Genomic DNA, 16693 nt, shown 5'->3' on the forward strand with positions numbered 1-16693 from the left:
TAAACCTCAATCAGGTCCCCCCTCAATCTCCTATTTTCTAATGAAAATAAACCTAACCTACTCAACCTCTCTTCATAGCTAGCACCTTCCATACCAGGCAACATCCTCGTAAACCTTCTCTGCACCCTCCCCAAAGCGTCAACATCCTTTCGGTAACGTGTGGCGACCAGAACTGTACACAGTATTCTAAAGGCGGCTGAACCAATGTCTTGTACAATTTTAACATGACCTGCCAGCTCTTATACTCAATACCCCGTCCGATGAAGGCAAGCATACTATATGCCTTCTTGACCACTCTATCCACCTGTGCAGCAACCTTCAGGGTACAATGGACCTGCACTCCCAGATCTCTCTGCCCATCAACTTTTCCCAAGGCTCTTCCATTCATTGTATAATTCGCTCTAGAATTCGTCTTGCCTAAATGCATCACCTCACATTTGTCTGGATTGAAAACCATCTGCCACTTTCCCGCCCAACTCTTCAGATACCTACCTGTGTTATGAATGCTCCTTACATGGCCATCAAGTCTTGAAGTTCAAGACCTTTAACCTGGAGCCCCTGGTTCAGAGGCAGAAACTCTATCCCCCAGCCACAGCGTGATCACTCCCGATAAACTACCGCGGTCACCATTTGCTGGAGAAGTGAGGGAGAAGGATCAGTATAGACTAAACAGCTTTCTTCATCTTATAATTATTTTGTGATGTTTAACCCAAGGAAATAGGGAACCAGATTTTGCTGTAATTAGAACTGCTCGTGTTTGTGGTGATTACCATCTCCGCAGTGTGGATGGATTGACTAACACGTTGAAAATGTTTCATTGGTCATTCATTGCCAAACCAGGCACTGTGTTCTACTCAGTAGGTGATCATTTGGGGATCAGCTGTGGTTGGTCTTTGGATCTGATGAGGTCAGTTCTTTAGTGCCAGCTCCTTGAGATCTTAATATGACCAGAGGCATCTTTTGGACTTTCTACAATTGGCCTTATAACCAACAAAATCAGATTTGTGATAGAGTGCGGTGTGATGTGGTGAGAGGCGTTATATAAATGCAAATCCTGCTTTTGATCTTTCATGTCCTCTACGTCCAGACAAGGCGGCTAGCTTGAGTTTCAATCCGAGAAGGAGATTTCACAGGTGGTGCTGCCTTGGACAGGGAATGGGATGGCTCCGGTCTATGCTGGGGTTATCACACACAGGCCTCTCATCCCTAGTGACAGGGTGTGAATCCAATCCCAATAACCAGGAACATATGCTTTGTAGTGACAGCTGTGGCTGTCAGTCTGCACAGTTTCAGTCTATAACCTAGCATGCACAAATCCACAGGACAAGCTCCCTATGTCTGTTTACAGCAAGGAAGGAGGGGACTCTTTGCTAGAGATGCTCCAGTTAGCAGTAGGTAAGTGTCAGGCGGTATAGGCTAGTCCCATTGAGCTGGACACTTGGAGGGGAGGCATTTCATAGAGGATGTGGGGTCAAAGGTGACAGAAAAGTCAAGGAGGGTTGGGCACCATGGTGGCAGTTACAGAGGATGCCATTGGTGTCTTTGGTCACGGCGGTCTCATTGGCTGTTGGTCATGGAGGTGGTGGTAGAAGGCTGATTGGAGAGATATAAATTGGGAAATGTGGGCATTGATTTGAAAGGTGACCTCCATCTCAAAGAAGCTCAGATCCTTGGCTGAAAGGGAACAAATGTCCAAAATAAGCATTGAAAGTTTGCCAGGGCAGAGGGGTCAGGAACTTGTTTTTCAATTGGGGTTGACAATGGCAGTTTTGAAAGGGAAGTGGAAAGAGAGAGAGAGAAATCTTTACTTGGGTCCGGGAAGGGAAGAGAATGATCTTGAGGTAAATGGAAATGGAGGCAACAACCAGAGACTCTCTTGGAACAGGGTGAGTTTGAAAAGGGCAAGGAGGGGAATGAAAGAAAAGTGAGAGAGACAGAGAAGTAAATAGAGAAGGAGTGGAATGGGGAATGTCAGGAGCTCGGGTTTGGAGTTCCATCGGTTTTGGTTGTGTGATATTCTGGCCAGGGCTATGTGGTGTAGTATTGAAGATGGTGCTCAGTTCCATTGCTGGTTTTGTCAGGTAGGATTGGAAGTCTTGGGTTGGGTTGAGTTTTTTACTCATTTGTGGGAGGTAGGTGTCGCTGGCTGGGCCCAGCGTTGATTGCCCGTCCCTAGTTGCCCTTGAGAAGGTAGTGGTGAGCTGCCTCCTTGAACCCCTGGAGTCCACCTGCAGTGGGTTGACCCACAACGCCATTAGGGAGAGAATTCTAAGAGTTTGACCCAGCGACAGTGAAAGAACGGTGATATATTTCCAAATCAGGACGGTGAGTGGCTTGGCGGGGAATGTTTCAGTCACTTATCTGTGCCCTGGATGATCAAAAGTGTATTTGTTGAGGAAGAGACTTGGTCGTCCTGCCCTTTGTGGTCAGTTGATATCTAGGGTACCATGCATGAAGAGTGAGATGCTGGATGTCCATGAAGGGGTAATCCAGTATGAGTGAGCAGTGGAGAAGTCAGTGATCGATTTTTTTTTTGTAAAACAGAAAAAGGTTTTCCATCTTGACAGTGCTTGATGGTTTAATATTCGAGGTTGAATAAGTCTTGTTTCTTTCTGCTCCCTCCTTTTCAGGTAATGAGCGTTCTGTGTCTTTGCTGCAGTTGGTTGGAGACCCTGCTCCTAAGCAGGTCACTGTGGAGTATGGACCTGACCAAAACCCAGTGTACGAGTTTGGCCCAAATGTCAACACCGGGCAGTTGGCAAGAGCTTACTTCAAAAGCCCCTTCTTCCGTGACTTCTCATTGCTCTTCACAATCAAGCCAGCGTCATCCAAGAGTGGCGTGCTCTTTGCTATCACCGACGCCAGTCAAACTGTCATCTACGTGGGAGTTAAGTTGTCCGAGGTGCAGGGTGGATCACAGAACGTTGTGTTCTATTATACTGAGCCTGGCTCCCAGCAGACTAACGAGGCTGCACGCTTCAGGGTGAAAAGTTTAACCAACAAATGGGTCAAGATTGCCCTTGCTGTGGAGGGCGATGTCGTCACCTTTTACCTGGACTGCGAGCTGCAAGGATCTGTGTCCTTTGAAAGGTCCCCAGACGAGATGGAGATTGATCCGTCCTCTGGGGTCTTTGTTGCACTGGCAGGCGGTGCAGATCCCGATAACTTCTTGGTAAGTGCCTTCTCAATGATAGAATGATTAGATTACTTACAGTGTGGAAACAGGCCCTTCGGCCCAACAAGTCCACACGACCCTCCGAAGAGCAACCCACCCAGACCCATTCCCCTACATTTACCTCTTCACACTCCAGGCAATTTAGCATGGCCAATTCACCTAACCTGCACATCTTTAGACTGTGGGAGGAAACTGGAGCACCCGGAGGAAACCCACGCAGACACGGGGAGAATGTGCAAACTCCACACAGACAGTCGCCCGAGGCTGGAATTGAACCCGGGTCTCTGGCACTGTGAGGCAGCAGTGCTAACCACTGTGCCACCATGCCGCCAATAGTCCAACATTGGATATGCAGTGTAGGAAGTGGCCATTCGGCCCAACCTGTCTGTTCTGAGCCCCAAACTCCTCCCATTCCATTTCATCTCTCTGCCATCATAATGCTCCTGTCGTGGGAACAGTGTGCGTCCGACTCTCTGATTTTTAATGTGAAGCTGAGACCAGAGGGTTTCCTTCCTTGGTGACTCCTGCCTGATTGGACTGAGTCTGCGTTAACTCATTATGTTGGTTGCTTCAACTTAATCTCTGCCCGTTGGCACATGGCACTTTTTCACAGCACTCCACAGGAGCCAGGGAAGTAGAGATTGGCATTCAGCCCCGGTAAACCTGTACCAACATCCAATCAGATCATGGCATATCACCATCCTAACCACCTTGACCCACCTTGGTTCCATACCCTTCATCCTCTTACCGTACAAAAATCTATCCAGGTTTTGAAATTTTCAATGAACCTCAGTAGAGTTCTGGAGAGGCAAGTTCTGCTCTGAGTGTTTATATCCTGAACTAGATTCCCTTTAAATGTCTGTGGATTATTCACTTCAGTCACTTCATGTGGCAGGAAGTTGCAGGGTGGCTCAGTGGTTGGCACTGCTGCCTCACATTGCTAGGGATCCAGGTTTGCTTCCAGTCTCGGGGTGACTCTCTGTCTGGAGTTTGCACGTTCTTTCCCGTTTCTGCGTGGGTTTCCTCCGGGTGCTCCGGTTTCCTCCCACACTCCAAAGATGTGCAGGTCAGGTGGAGTGGCATGCTAAATTGCCCATAATGTTCCGGGATGTGTAAGTTAGGTGCGTTAGTCAGGGGTAGGGGAATGGGTCTGGGTGGGTTACTCTTCGGAGGGTTGGCGTGGACTTGTTGGGCCGAGTGGCCTGTTTCCACACTGTATGGATTCTATGATAATCGCACTCTCGATAAGGATATTTCTCCTGAGTTCTTTGTTGAATTTATTTTACAAATACAGCATCTAGTTTTGGATTTGTCCACAAGTGGAAGCATTCTGGACATGCATGCCCTGTCGATCCTCTTAATTACTCAAGCAAGTCACCTCTCGGCCTTCTCTTGTCGAGAGAAAAGAACTTCATTCATTGTGAAATAAAAGATTCAAACTAAAGTCCATTCCTGTGAAATCACTGTGAGGTAACAGTGACTTAGAAGGACCTCGCACTTTAGAGACCAGCCTGTGATGTGGTCATGGTTGTCATGTTTCATTGCTTTGTTTCTTGGGATTTACGGTGTAACTTACAGACATGTCTCTTTGGTGTTTAATTGGGGTCAAAGCTAAATTGTCCCTCATTACAGAAGACAGCAGTTGAGTATCAATGGGGGCAGCTCTGCCTTATTCCCATGGAGATGGTGTGATTAAGTTAACAAAGGCCGACTGACGAGAGTATTTGCCAGACATATGGCTGGACAGGGAAACCTGAACAGTTCCTCTATTTCAGAAAGAAGCCCTGATTGAAATCAAGAATGTCAGATGCCATTGGAGAGTAATGTTGTAATTATAGGCTAATTTGCTTTAGTCACGATGGTTGAGGTATAACGTTTGGCTCAGGAGTCTTGCAATTCTTCAAATAATGTAAAGATGTCCACTTGAGAAAATAGAAAGTTTAATTTAATGTCTAATCAGGACTGTTCTCCAGATAGTGCAGCATTCCTTCAGCACTGCTGGTGAAGCATCAAATGTGATGATGTGTTTCGATCTCTGGGGTAAGATTTGAATTTGCAGCCTGCTGACTGAGAGGCAAAGGAACAGTGCTGGGAGAGAGCCATGGCCAATACTCTCTTGTCGGTCTGACCGGCCCAGTGCTGGGAACACCCAGGGAGAAAGGAAGCAGCCCTGCTGGACTGAAGACACTGCACAGTTTACACTGATGCAGTGGTTAGCAGGTGAATCCAGTTTACAAAGTAATACCAGAAAACAAGTGAGAAGTGTGAGCAGGGATGAAGTCATGATGTAAGCTGTGCAACCCCTTCTGATTTTAATAGGATGGATGCAGACTAAACGCTCCTTATTTTGTTCAGCTTACTGTTGTCCAATATTTTGACCATTAGCCATTTGGGACAGATACAGCTAATGGGTTATTTGATTTTTAAATAAGTGCTTGCTGAAATAACTCCACGGAGGATGGTTTCTGTCATCAAGTCACCCTTTATTTACGCATGGAGAGTCCTTCACGCTGATCCAGCTCCCTCAGAGTCGGCTCTCAGAGTAAACAGATCCTCTGACACTCCTGTTTATATCTGTCAGCCAGGGCTCCCTGATTGGACCAGATTATCAGCCCCACTCAGGGAACTCGGAGTCTATGCGGTCCAACTGGGCTGACCGCTTTACAATCACTACATTCCTCCCCCTCTGAGTCCCAGGACATAGGCCGGGTTTTGTTTTGTTTAGTGGCTCCTCCTCCAGGGTGTTTTAGCACTGGCTCAGGTTTCTCCAACACTGCCCGTGGTACGGGCGGTGTGTAACACACAGTAGCTCACCTCGTGTGCCCAGAGTATCGCGGAGGAAATTAACTCTCTTCCTCAGGCAACAAAGGCATCAAGGCGGTGACACCTGCCAGGTCCATCTCAGAATTCAAGATATCAACAACACTTGATGGAGAGAGAGAGAGAACCCATGGGTTCCAGAACAGTTTGAAAGGCTGGTGAGGAGCCGGCCAAGTTTAACTCCCACACTGTTGGCGAGTTTGTAGCTTTTGTACATTCCATGTGTTTGTTCAGGACTGTCACACTGACCTGAACTTTATACCTTGCATTGACCATTCCTCTTACCCATGCAGGGCCATTCCCCTGGTTCCTACACCAAACTTCATCCTCTGCAATAAACTGTCTGTCTTGCTTAGCAGAGTCTTGTGTACGACATTGGTGTTCCTGGTGCAGTTCGCCCCCACCTCTCCTCCAAAGTCTGGGGAGATCAGATATAACCTGGTGCAGAGTCTTCTCCCCATTAGTAACTCTGCTGGAGCTATCGCTGTAGTTGCATGGAGGGTGGTCCGATAATCAAACAGGCTGTGTGATCAAACAGTGCAGGGGAGGGCAGGGATTAAATCAAAATAGAGTTGGAGGGGGAAAGAATGCACTCCACTCCCTACGGCACCCACCTCTCCCTCAACAACTCCAGGGTGTTGGTGGACACCGCGTGCTCCTTCTCCAAGGACACCCGGGCTCTAACGTAACCGCGGAAGAGGGGCAGGCAGTCGGCCCTAACGACCCCCTCTACGACTCTCTGCCTGGACCTGTTGATGGCCAATTTGGCCAGGCCCAGGAGCAGACCCACGAGGAGGTCTTCAGACCTGCCCTCCCTCCTCCGCACCGGGTGCCCGAAGATCAGGAGCGTGGGACTGAAGTGCAGCCAAAAACAGAGGAGGAGGTTTTTGAGGAAATCAAAAATGGAGTGCAAACGCCCACACCCAATATACACGTGGTCCACAGACTCCACAGCACCACAGAACAAACAGGGGGCCGCTGTGTGCAGCACCCTCCACTCCAGATCCCCGAGAGAAAGGGGGATGACTCCTATGTAGAGCCCTTCACTGGGGATCTCCACTGCCTGGTGGCATATGGGCACGCCAAGGCCTGTCCGGGCGGTGGATGAGGGAGAAGATGTGGACAGCAGTCGATACAGGGCCCGCTGTTTTATGTCCCTAAAAGGGGCACATTTCTGTTTATATCTGTCAGCCAGGGCTCCCTGATCTGACCAGATTAACAGCCCCAATCAGGGAACTCATGTTCTCATGATATTCACCATGCTGACCTCATTATAATCCCTACAATTACATGTGTGTGAAGTGCCAATTCCATATTGGCATCGTCTCCAGGGTTTATCAAGATAAACTCGAATGATGTATAAGAGCAGTGTAAATGTTTACATGGGCACTCTGGCATTCACACACACATTTATTAGCAGTTGGTGTCATTTTAATGATGCGAAATGCATGAGTTGACCATCAGTGACGGAAGCTCAGTTTCAGCTAATGGTTGCTGCTGCTCAGAATCTTGTGTCGATATAAATTGCAGTACTGCGCCCAATATTGCTGGATTCGGTGTTTGTGTATCACTATGCAAGTGGAACAGAGCGACATCAGTGTGCTGAATTCGACAGCTAAAGATTTTCGGAGATTTACAAAGGTTTGATTGTAAATATATAGTTTAGCACAAGAGTCAGTTTTCCCCCTTTCCCTTTTAGACCCTTTTCCCATCCAGATGCGCCCTCCCCATTGGGGAAGAACACAGCTCTTAAAGACAAAGTCCAGTGAACAGCGACAACGCTCAGGCACCACCAGAGCTGTTCTGGTTGACCCTGGAAGGGCCCTGCATTTTTAACACTGACCATTATTCCCTCTCCCAGATTAGCATGACCTTTCACCTTCTATCCTGTGATTTCTCACTCTCAGTCATTAGATGTGAACATTTCGACAACATTGAATGTTAGCAGAACTTTCCAGAATGGATCAAGACAAGGCTGAGGGGTGTCTTAATTGAAAGGTATCAAATTATGAGTGTCCTGGTTAGGGTAAGTAGGAAGCATGTGCTTTTTTTTTGTGTGACACAGATTTAAAGGGCGAGATCTTCCTGGACCCATAGGGATTGATTTGGAGGCAGAGACTGGGACCGGTGCTTCCCATTGCCAAAGAACTCGTCGTGGTGGAATTGTAAACAGTAATGGCTGCCCTCTCCGTGGAAGTGGGAAACCACTCAAGTGATCTGAGGTGACAACGGGGGCTAATTTTACAGCGTCACCTGAAATTGCCCACCAATGAGCAGCCACTCCTATTGTATGCAGAGAGCACCAGCTTGTTGGTGGCATTGTCCCTGCAGCAGGCCATGGGGGGACATCATGGCAGCTGTGTTCTCAGTACTGTTGGAGCAGCTTTGGTCACGCCTGATCTCATGTTCTCAGGCAGTTTCGGAGAGCTCACTGGGACTGGTTCAGTGTCTGATCTCTAGTGTCGGGAGTGCTGCCTATCTGACATTCCAATTGCTCTCCTCTCTCTGCCTTGGGTCGAGATGAACTCCACTCCGTCATGTTCCAATGATGGCCTCCATATGGAGTCCGTCAATCAATTTGACCATGACGCTGAGCCACCTCAGATGCTGTCAGGTTGGCGGAGGGCTGCAATTCCAGACCTTGGGACCCCAGCACTAGCCAAGTTCCAACTGGGAATACACATACAGAGTGCGGATATCTCGGAAAATTGTGGAGCTGGAGGATGTTATAGAGACAGGAATGGGCAAGCCAATGGAGAGATTTGAAATTAAGGATGAGTATTTTAAAATCAAGGCTTTGCTTGACTGGGAGCTAATGTAAGTTGGCGAACATAGGGGTGATAAGGGAAGGGGTCTGGTTTAGAACATGGACAAAATGGCTTCAGGTGTCCTCAAGCTTGTGAAGGGTAGAATGTGGGAGAGCAGTGAGGAGGAAGTTAGTGTGGTTATATCTTGAGTGTAATAGAGGTCTTGATGATGGTTCCAGCAGCAAGTGAGCTCAGAGAGGCAGCCCACGTGTTGAAACTGTCCATCCATTGTAATTTATTCCTGTTCCTCTATGATCCTTTTATTCTTTAGATATCCCAACTACGTACCGCATCCCTAACCCAAACACTAACCCTAACCCCGACCCTAACCCTAACCCCGACCCCAAACTCTAACCCTAACTCAAACTCTAACCCTAACCCTAACCCAAACTCTAACCCTAACCCTGACCCTAACCCCGACCCTAACTTTAACCCTAACCCAAACTCTAACCCAAACTCTAACTCAAACCCTAACCCTAAATCAAACTCTAACCCTAACTCAAACTCTAACCCTAACTCTGACCCTAACCCCGACCCCAACCCTAACCCCAACCCTAACCTTAACCCAAACCCAAACTCTAACTCAAACCCTAACTCTAAATCAAACTCTAACCCTAACTCAAACTCTAACCCTAACCCTAACCCAAACTCTAACCCTAACCCTGACCCTAACCCCGACCCTAACTTTAACCCTAACCCAAACTCTAACCCAAACTCTAACTCAAACCCTAACTCTAAATCAAACTCTAACCCTAACTCAAACTCTAACCCTAACCCTAACCCAAACTCTAACCCTAACCCTGACCCTAACCCCGACCCTAACTTTAACCCTAACCCAAACTCTAACCCAAACTCTAACTCAAACCCTAACTCTAAATCAAACTCTAACCCTAACTCAAACTCTAACCCTAACTCTGACCCTAACCCCGACCCCAACCCTAACCCCAACCCTAACCTTAACCCAAACCCAAACTCTAACTCAAACCCTAACTCTAAATCAAACTCTAACCCTAACTCAAACTCTAACCCTAACTCTGACCCTAACCCCGACCCCAACCCTAACCCCAACCCTAACCTTAACCCAAACCCAAACTCTAACTCAAACCCTAACCCTAAATCAAACTCTAACCCTAACCCTAACCCAAACTCTAACCCTAACCCTGACCCTAACCCCGACCCTAACTTTAACCCTAACCCAAACTCTAACCCAAACTCTAACTCAAACCCTAACTCTAAATCAAACTCTAACCCTAACTCAAACTCTAACCCTAACTCTGACCCTAACCCCGACCCCAACCCTAACCCCAACCCTAACCTTAACCCAAACCCAAACTCTAACTCAAACCCTAACTCTAAATCAAACTCTAACCCTAACTCAAACTCTAACCCTACCCTAACCCAAACCCTAACCCAAACCCTAACCCAAACTCTAACCCTAACACAAACCCTAACCCAAACCCTAACCCAAACCCTAACCCAAACTCTAACCCAAACTCTAACTCAAACCCTAACCCTATCACACTGCCATGACATCATCTGCCCTCAATCAGTAAGACCGTGGGTCCTATAAAGTCAAGAATGTGGTGCCAGAAAAGCACAGCAGGTCAGGCAGCATCCATGGAGCATGAGAATCGACATTTCGGTCATAAGCCCTTCATCAGGAATGGCTTATGCCTGAAACTTTGATCCTTCTGCTCCTCGGATGCTGCCTAACCTGCTGTGCTTTTCTGGCACCACACTCTCAACTCTGACTCTCCAGCATTTGCAGTCCTCACTTTCTCCTGTGGGCCCTGTGAACCCCAGTATCGGCTTCCCTCAATTTTGATTCTCGTTGGCTATTTTCTTCAGCAAGCAGACCTTACACAAACTGCAGGCAGTCTGTTTGGGTTTACAAACACAGTCACAGCAGTGACTCGCTACGGGAGCAGATTTCTCTCAGGACAATTGACACGTACTGACAATGAGAGGTGCCAGGTAATGATACCTGCAAACAATTGGAGCTCGAGAGATGCTGATGATGCCAGTCAGTTGCCAAGAGTCAAATCCAATTGCAATCTCCCAAACCTTCGTCACTCTTCCCTCCCATCCCCATCCCTGATCCTCATGAAGATTGACCTCTTTACAAACTCTAATTACTTCCCTTTCGTTCTTCCCCCGACATGGCGGCCCTTGCACACCTCAATTTTATTTGTACTAACCTACATCTTATGACAACTCTTCTGGTGGGCAAGGTCTGTCCTGCTCATTGCTGTTGTGCAGAAAATAAAAGAAAATGGAACAGTTCTGGAGAAATCAATGGTCAGACAGTTGCCTGTAGGCGACAGGAATGTGAGAGAGAGAGAGAGAGAGAGAGACGGCATTCATTCTGGTCTCTGACCTTCCTCGATAATGGTCCTGTCCTGTCAGAATGCTGCGTAGGCGTGCCAGCCACATGAAGGATGGCTCCACTAACACAATTGTGGATTTACCATCAGAATGAAACTCTGACGCGTGCTTTGAATATTTTGCTCCTGAGGAAATGTGAAAATCGTGGGTTTTTCTTGTTTTTGTGAAATTTGTGAACACGTCTTTGCGGGACTTCTGCCTCCCCAATTATTGGACAAACTGCATTTGCCTCCCGTGCAGAGGGTTAAGGCACCCTCGGTGCGTCGTTCCTTTTGTGTTGGCCTGTTGCTTGTTGCTCCTTATCAGTGCTGCCCACAGGTACAATGGCTGCCGTCAGGCTGAGGTAGACGGTACTTTGGAGGGCCCAGTTTTCCTGATCCTGTGGGGGTGGACCTGTGGGCAGTGGGATGTGGGGGATGCTGGGATTGAATGGGTAATCCACATTGTGACATCACGCTGCTGTACCCTTGGGTAGGAGTCACCTGGATCGGCTGCTCTACCAGGGAGGCTGGCAGGCGACTGACACGACAGTGGAGCACATTAGCTCCGACTTTGGCGTTGGGCTGACGGCCCCCATCCTGCCATCAACGCGGGGGGGGGGGAGGGTGTGTGGGTTGTGGGGGAGGACAGAGAGGTCTGTCCATGGCTGGCCTGGCCAGAGAGGCTATTCACAGCAAAAAGGCTCAATTTCCCAGAGAGGGGCCTAGACCAGGAAACAGCATGGACCCACCCTGGACATGTTCTCTCTGCTTCGAGAGGCCCACAGCCATTTGGCCCCAAACCCTTTCACAGTTAGTGCGCTCCCCCCAGGAGTAGCTCCATTTTGAGACAGCCTTACGGTCCCTGAGCAGCAGCCAGGAGCACCACTGAGTGTGCGGAGCTGTCTCATCTCCTTCTGGCCGGGCCTGCAGCATCACAAGGAGCCTGCCCGTCACCCTTAAGTTGGTGGACGGTGATTAGGACGCCCACTGTGGGAAGGTTGGGCACGCTGCTGATGGGTGTGGGCCCAACTCTCCCATTTGATCCCAGAGCATCACCTTGAAGCCCTTGGGATAGTCGAAATGAACAATTCTGTTCAAACAACTCATTCATACGTGTTCTGTTAGACCTGGCAGGTGAACGTCAAACCAAAATACCTGACTCAGAGGCACTACCGCGGCACCATCAAATCCTCTAAAACACATGGATGTTATCTGGAGCTGCAGATGGGGCTGCAGAAGGCTCCAGTGTGACTGACTGGGACTCCCTCTTGCTCTTACTTCCTAAACGTCTGTCTCAGAATCAGGGGCACTACCCACTGCGGCCAGCTGCCACAATCAATTTGTTCAGATATGTCATGGGACTTGAACCCAGACCTCCCGCCTCTGAGTTAGGGACACTAACACTGTACCACAGGAGAACCCCCCCCCGCATGGTACTTCTGTTTGCTCCGATGAAGGATCTGTTTACTCAGCATTATAGAAGGTTAAAACACTACAGAACCTTAAAGAGAGGAATCACACAACCCCAGGTTATAGTCCAACAGGTTTAATTGGAAGCACTAGCTTTCGGAGTGCTGCTCCTTCATTCAGCGTTGCTCCGAAAGCGAGTGTGCTTCCAGTTAAACCTGTTGGACTATAACCTGGTGTTGTGTGATTTTTAAATTTGTACACCCCAGTCCGACACCAGCATCTCCAAATTAAAGAGAAGAGGCACTTATCTTCCATGAGCTGTTGTTCATCGCATGATGCGAGTGACATTGACAATTTAGACATAATTACTGTGTGTATCAGGAGCAGGAGCTGACCCTGTCTCTTCCCCTCAGGATCTCACACTTGATACCCTCCTCTCCAATCTGAGATTGTGTGACATCACCTGATTGGGTGGGGCACAATGCAGCTTCAACTTTAGGAATTAACATTGAGCGAATGAATTCTCTTGAAGAACCACTGCTTTTGTATAACCCGCAGGCTGCTACATCCATGACCTAACACCTTTTGGTTTCTTTTTGGTTCCAGGGTTTCATCTCGGATCTGAAGGTGAAGGGAGACCCTTGGGCAGCACGTCTTTACTGTGATGAGGATGATGATGGCGAGGTAGGTGAAACCATCACCCTCAAATAACAAGTGGGAGAAACCAGATTGGGTTATTTAACCACACATAGATCCATAGAGATGTACAGCACGGAAACAGACCCTTCGGTCCAACCCGTCCATGCCGACCAGATAGCCCAACCCCCCAATCTAGTCCCACCTGCTAGCACCCGGCCCATATCCCTCCAAACCCTTCCTATTCATTTACCCATCCAAATGCCTCTTAAATGTTGCAATTGTACAATCTCCACCACTTCCTCTGGCAGCTCATTCCATACACGTACCACCCTCTACGTGAAAAAGTTGCACCTTAGGTCTCTTTTATATCTTTCCCCTCTCACCCTAAACCTATGCCCTCTAGTTCTGGACTCCCCCACCCCAGGGAAAAGACTTTGTCTGTTTACCCTATCCATGCCCCTCATAATTTTGTAAACCTCTATAAGGTCACCCCTCAGCCTCCGACGCTCCAGGGAAAACAGCCCCAGCCTGTTCAGCCTCTCCCTGTAGCTCAAACCCTCCAACCCTGGCAACATCCTTGTAAATCTTTCCTGAACCCTTTCAAGTTTCACAACATCCTCCTAAAGGAGACCAGAATTTCATGCAATAATCCAAAAGTGGCCGAAGAAGTCTTAAAGAACTGAATAAACTTTATCAGTGTTGCAGTGTCAGTGATCCCACCTTGCCCTGCGTGGCATCAAATTCCAATCTGGTTTGAATGCAACATCCAGTTCAATGCTCATGGTTTATTGTCCTGGTGGACATTGGCTGCAGGAACTCTTGTTTGTGTGTGACCAGAAGGAAGGAAAGAGAGGATCACATCAGCAATACCACAACCCATGTTGCTCCAGAGCAGTACAGAGATTAGCAAAGCGCTGGGTGCTCCAGGTTGTAGCTATGTTGAACCAGGGAACTCCCAAACAATACTGTCCACTTGGGAGGGGGAAAGAGGAACCCTCTTTCAAATGGCCACCAGGTAAAAGGTTGCAGGAAAATGTTGACCCCCCCCCCGTGACACAAAGGGCTCTAATGTTTTGGCTTTTTCTGGAAATTTATGTCTGGATGGGGCTCCACAGAGTATGTAGCGACGGGAATGGGTCAGTTCCCTGGAGCGTTGTTGGGAGGGAGGAGGGGAGGGAAGGAACGACAGTTGGCAGAAGCTGCGGTGAATCATCGTTTCCTCCAACCTTCTGTTTGGAATAAACAAGCTTTAAGAGGTTTTAAGAGTTCCTTTGTAACCATGTCCCAAGACTGCAGTAAACAGCTTGACTAATGTGAATTTGTGCTCTCCACATCTGCCTTTGAGCTTTGATTCCTGCCGGAGTGACCGAGGTGAACTTTAGAGCGGATTGCCATATGACCTTGAGTGAATACAGACTTGGAGTCCCTACAGTGTCCTCACCGAACTTGGTATTTACCTCACCGCTGCCTCCCTGTCCCTCCATTCAGCTACGTCTGCCTGTCCTCAATTGGTAAGTGAATGCCTCATCACACCCGTTTCCCCATCTGCCACTTCGTGGTCTGCTAGTCACATCGCTAAGATGCACAGAGCAAGATCTGATTAAGTACCTGGGACACTTCAGAAGAGAGACTGCTGGATCACTGGGTTAGTAATCCTTGTGTACTGCTGCAATATCCAAATAAACAAACTCAGAAGAAAAGGAACAAAAACAGAAGTTGCTGGAAACGCTCAGCAGGTCTGGCAGCATCTGTGAAGAGAAATCAGAGTTACCGTTTTCAGGTCCAGTGACCCTTCCTCAGACTCTTCTATTATTGTTTCTGATCTACAGCATCCGCAGTTCTTTCGGTTTTTAGGAAGAAAATTAATTTGCATCTTGCTTCACCATCAGGCCTGGAATTCATTTATCACATCACCCATGCCGATCGGCCTGGGCTTTTGGAAAATCTATTAATTCTCTTGAGCATGATGCCCCTCCTCCCAAGTTAAGGGTGTGCAACTTGAGGCAGGGTCAGGGTCAGCATACAGGTCTTAGTCATGGGCTAGCATCCCAGAGTGAAGGCTTTAATTTGAATTGTGAATGGGGCTGAGGAGATTTTGCTAATGAGAATTTGGATCATGTCGTACGTGGAAGAGAAAGTCATCAGGTAGCGGGTAGAAGCATCAAATCCCCACAGTGTGGAAGCAGGCCATTCAGCCCATCGAGTCCACACCGTCTCTCCGAAGAGCATCCCACTCAAACCCACTTCCCCTACCAAGTTCCTGTAACCTTGCATTTCCCAATGGCTAACCCAGCTATCCTATACATCCCTGAACACAATGGGCAATTTAGCGTGGCCAATCGACCTGACCTGTACACCTTTGTGATTGTGGGAGGAAATGCACACAGACACAGGGAGATTGTACAAACTCCACGCAGACAGTTGCCCGAGGGTGGACTCGAACCCGGGTCTCTGGCTAAACACTGAGCTGCCTCTAAGGTACGGTTGAGTATAAGCAGATTGGAGGAGAAGGGCTTCCAGTAAAGAAATACTTGGAAGATATTACAACTTTTGGTTCAGAATGGAATCTGAAAGGTGAGAGCCAGGATTGTAAAGAATCTTACATGAAGCTGTTTTTAGGATCTATTAATAGATTAGATTAGATTAGATTACAGTGTGGAAACAGGCCCTTCGGCCCAACAAGTCCACACCGACCCGCCGAAGCGAAACCCACCCATACCCCTACATTTACCCCTTACCTAACACTACGGGCAATTTAGTATGGCCAATTCACCTAACCTGCACATCTTTGTGACTGTGGGAGGAAACCGGAGCACCCGGAGGAAACCCACGCAGACACGGGGAGAACGTGCAAACTCCACACAGTCAGTCGCCTGAGTCGGGAATTGAACCCGGGTCTCTGGCGCTGCGAGGCAGCAGTGCTAACCACTGTGCCACCGTGCCGCCCACAATAGCTGGCAGTGAAAGCTGGGCATTGCTATAGGGGAGGCAGTTTAAGGATAGTGAACCATATCAGTAAAAGAAGGTTAATATATTTCCAGGTCAGGATGGTTTGTGGGTTTGAGGGACATTTGCAGGTGAAGATGGTTTTATTCATCTGCCACCCTTTTTCCTTTGTGCGCTAACGATTGCAGGTTTCGAAGGTGCTGCCTTCAAAGGGAAAACATGGGATAAGCACCTTTCAGGAAATGACTGGACAATTGTGTGCCCAACATGATTAAAGGTGGAAAAATGCCTCACAGGGCCTCAGCAGACAGAAGTACCGCCTTTAACATCAGGTGGTGCCCCCTTACTGCTGGCTTACCATTGGGTACTTGTGGTTTTCAGAACATCTGGAGTGTTACATAATTCCAGAAATGTCAAACAACTGAGATAATGAAGCTGATCTTAACATGTACAAATCAGAACCAACTGCTTCAATGTGGAGCAGTTCCAGCTCCACCCCGGCATCTTTGACTTGGTTGCAACCTCTTGTT

General features: G+C 48.2%; 1 protein-coding gene across 3 annotated transcripts in view; it reads left to right on the top strand.

Annotated features, from left to right (window-relative positions):
* Positions 1-16693, top strand: part of col18a1a (collagen type XVIII alpha 1 chain a) — a 304262-nt gene that overhangs the window by 160453 nt on the left and 127116 nt on the right. For all 3 annotated transcript variants that reach the window (XM_043693212.1, XM_043693211.1, XM_043693210.1), the window contains 2 exons: positions 2631-3172; positions 13185-13262. In XM_043693212.1, coding sequence (XP_043549147.1) covers positions 2631-3172; positions 13185-13262 — 620 coding nt within the window. The remainder of the gene's footprint in view (positions 1-2630; positions 3173-13184; positions 13263-16693) is intronic.

The sequence above is a fragment of the Chiloscyllium plagiosum genome, chromosome 7 (genome assembly GCF_004010195.1).
Source record: "Chiloscyllium plagiosum isolate BGI_BamShark_2017 chromosome 7, ASM401019v2, whole genome shotgun sequence".
In the NCBI taxonomy this organism is placed as follows: domain Eukaryota; kingdom Metazoa; phylum Chordata; class Chondrichthyes; order Orectolobiformes; family Hemiscylliidae; genus Chiloscyllium; species Chiloscyllium plagiosum.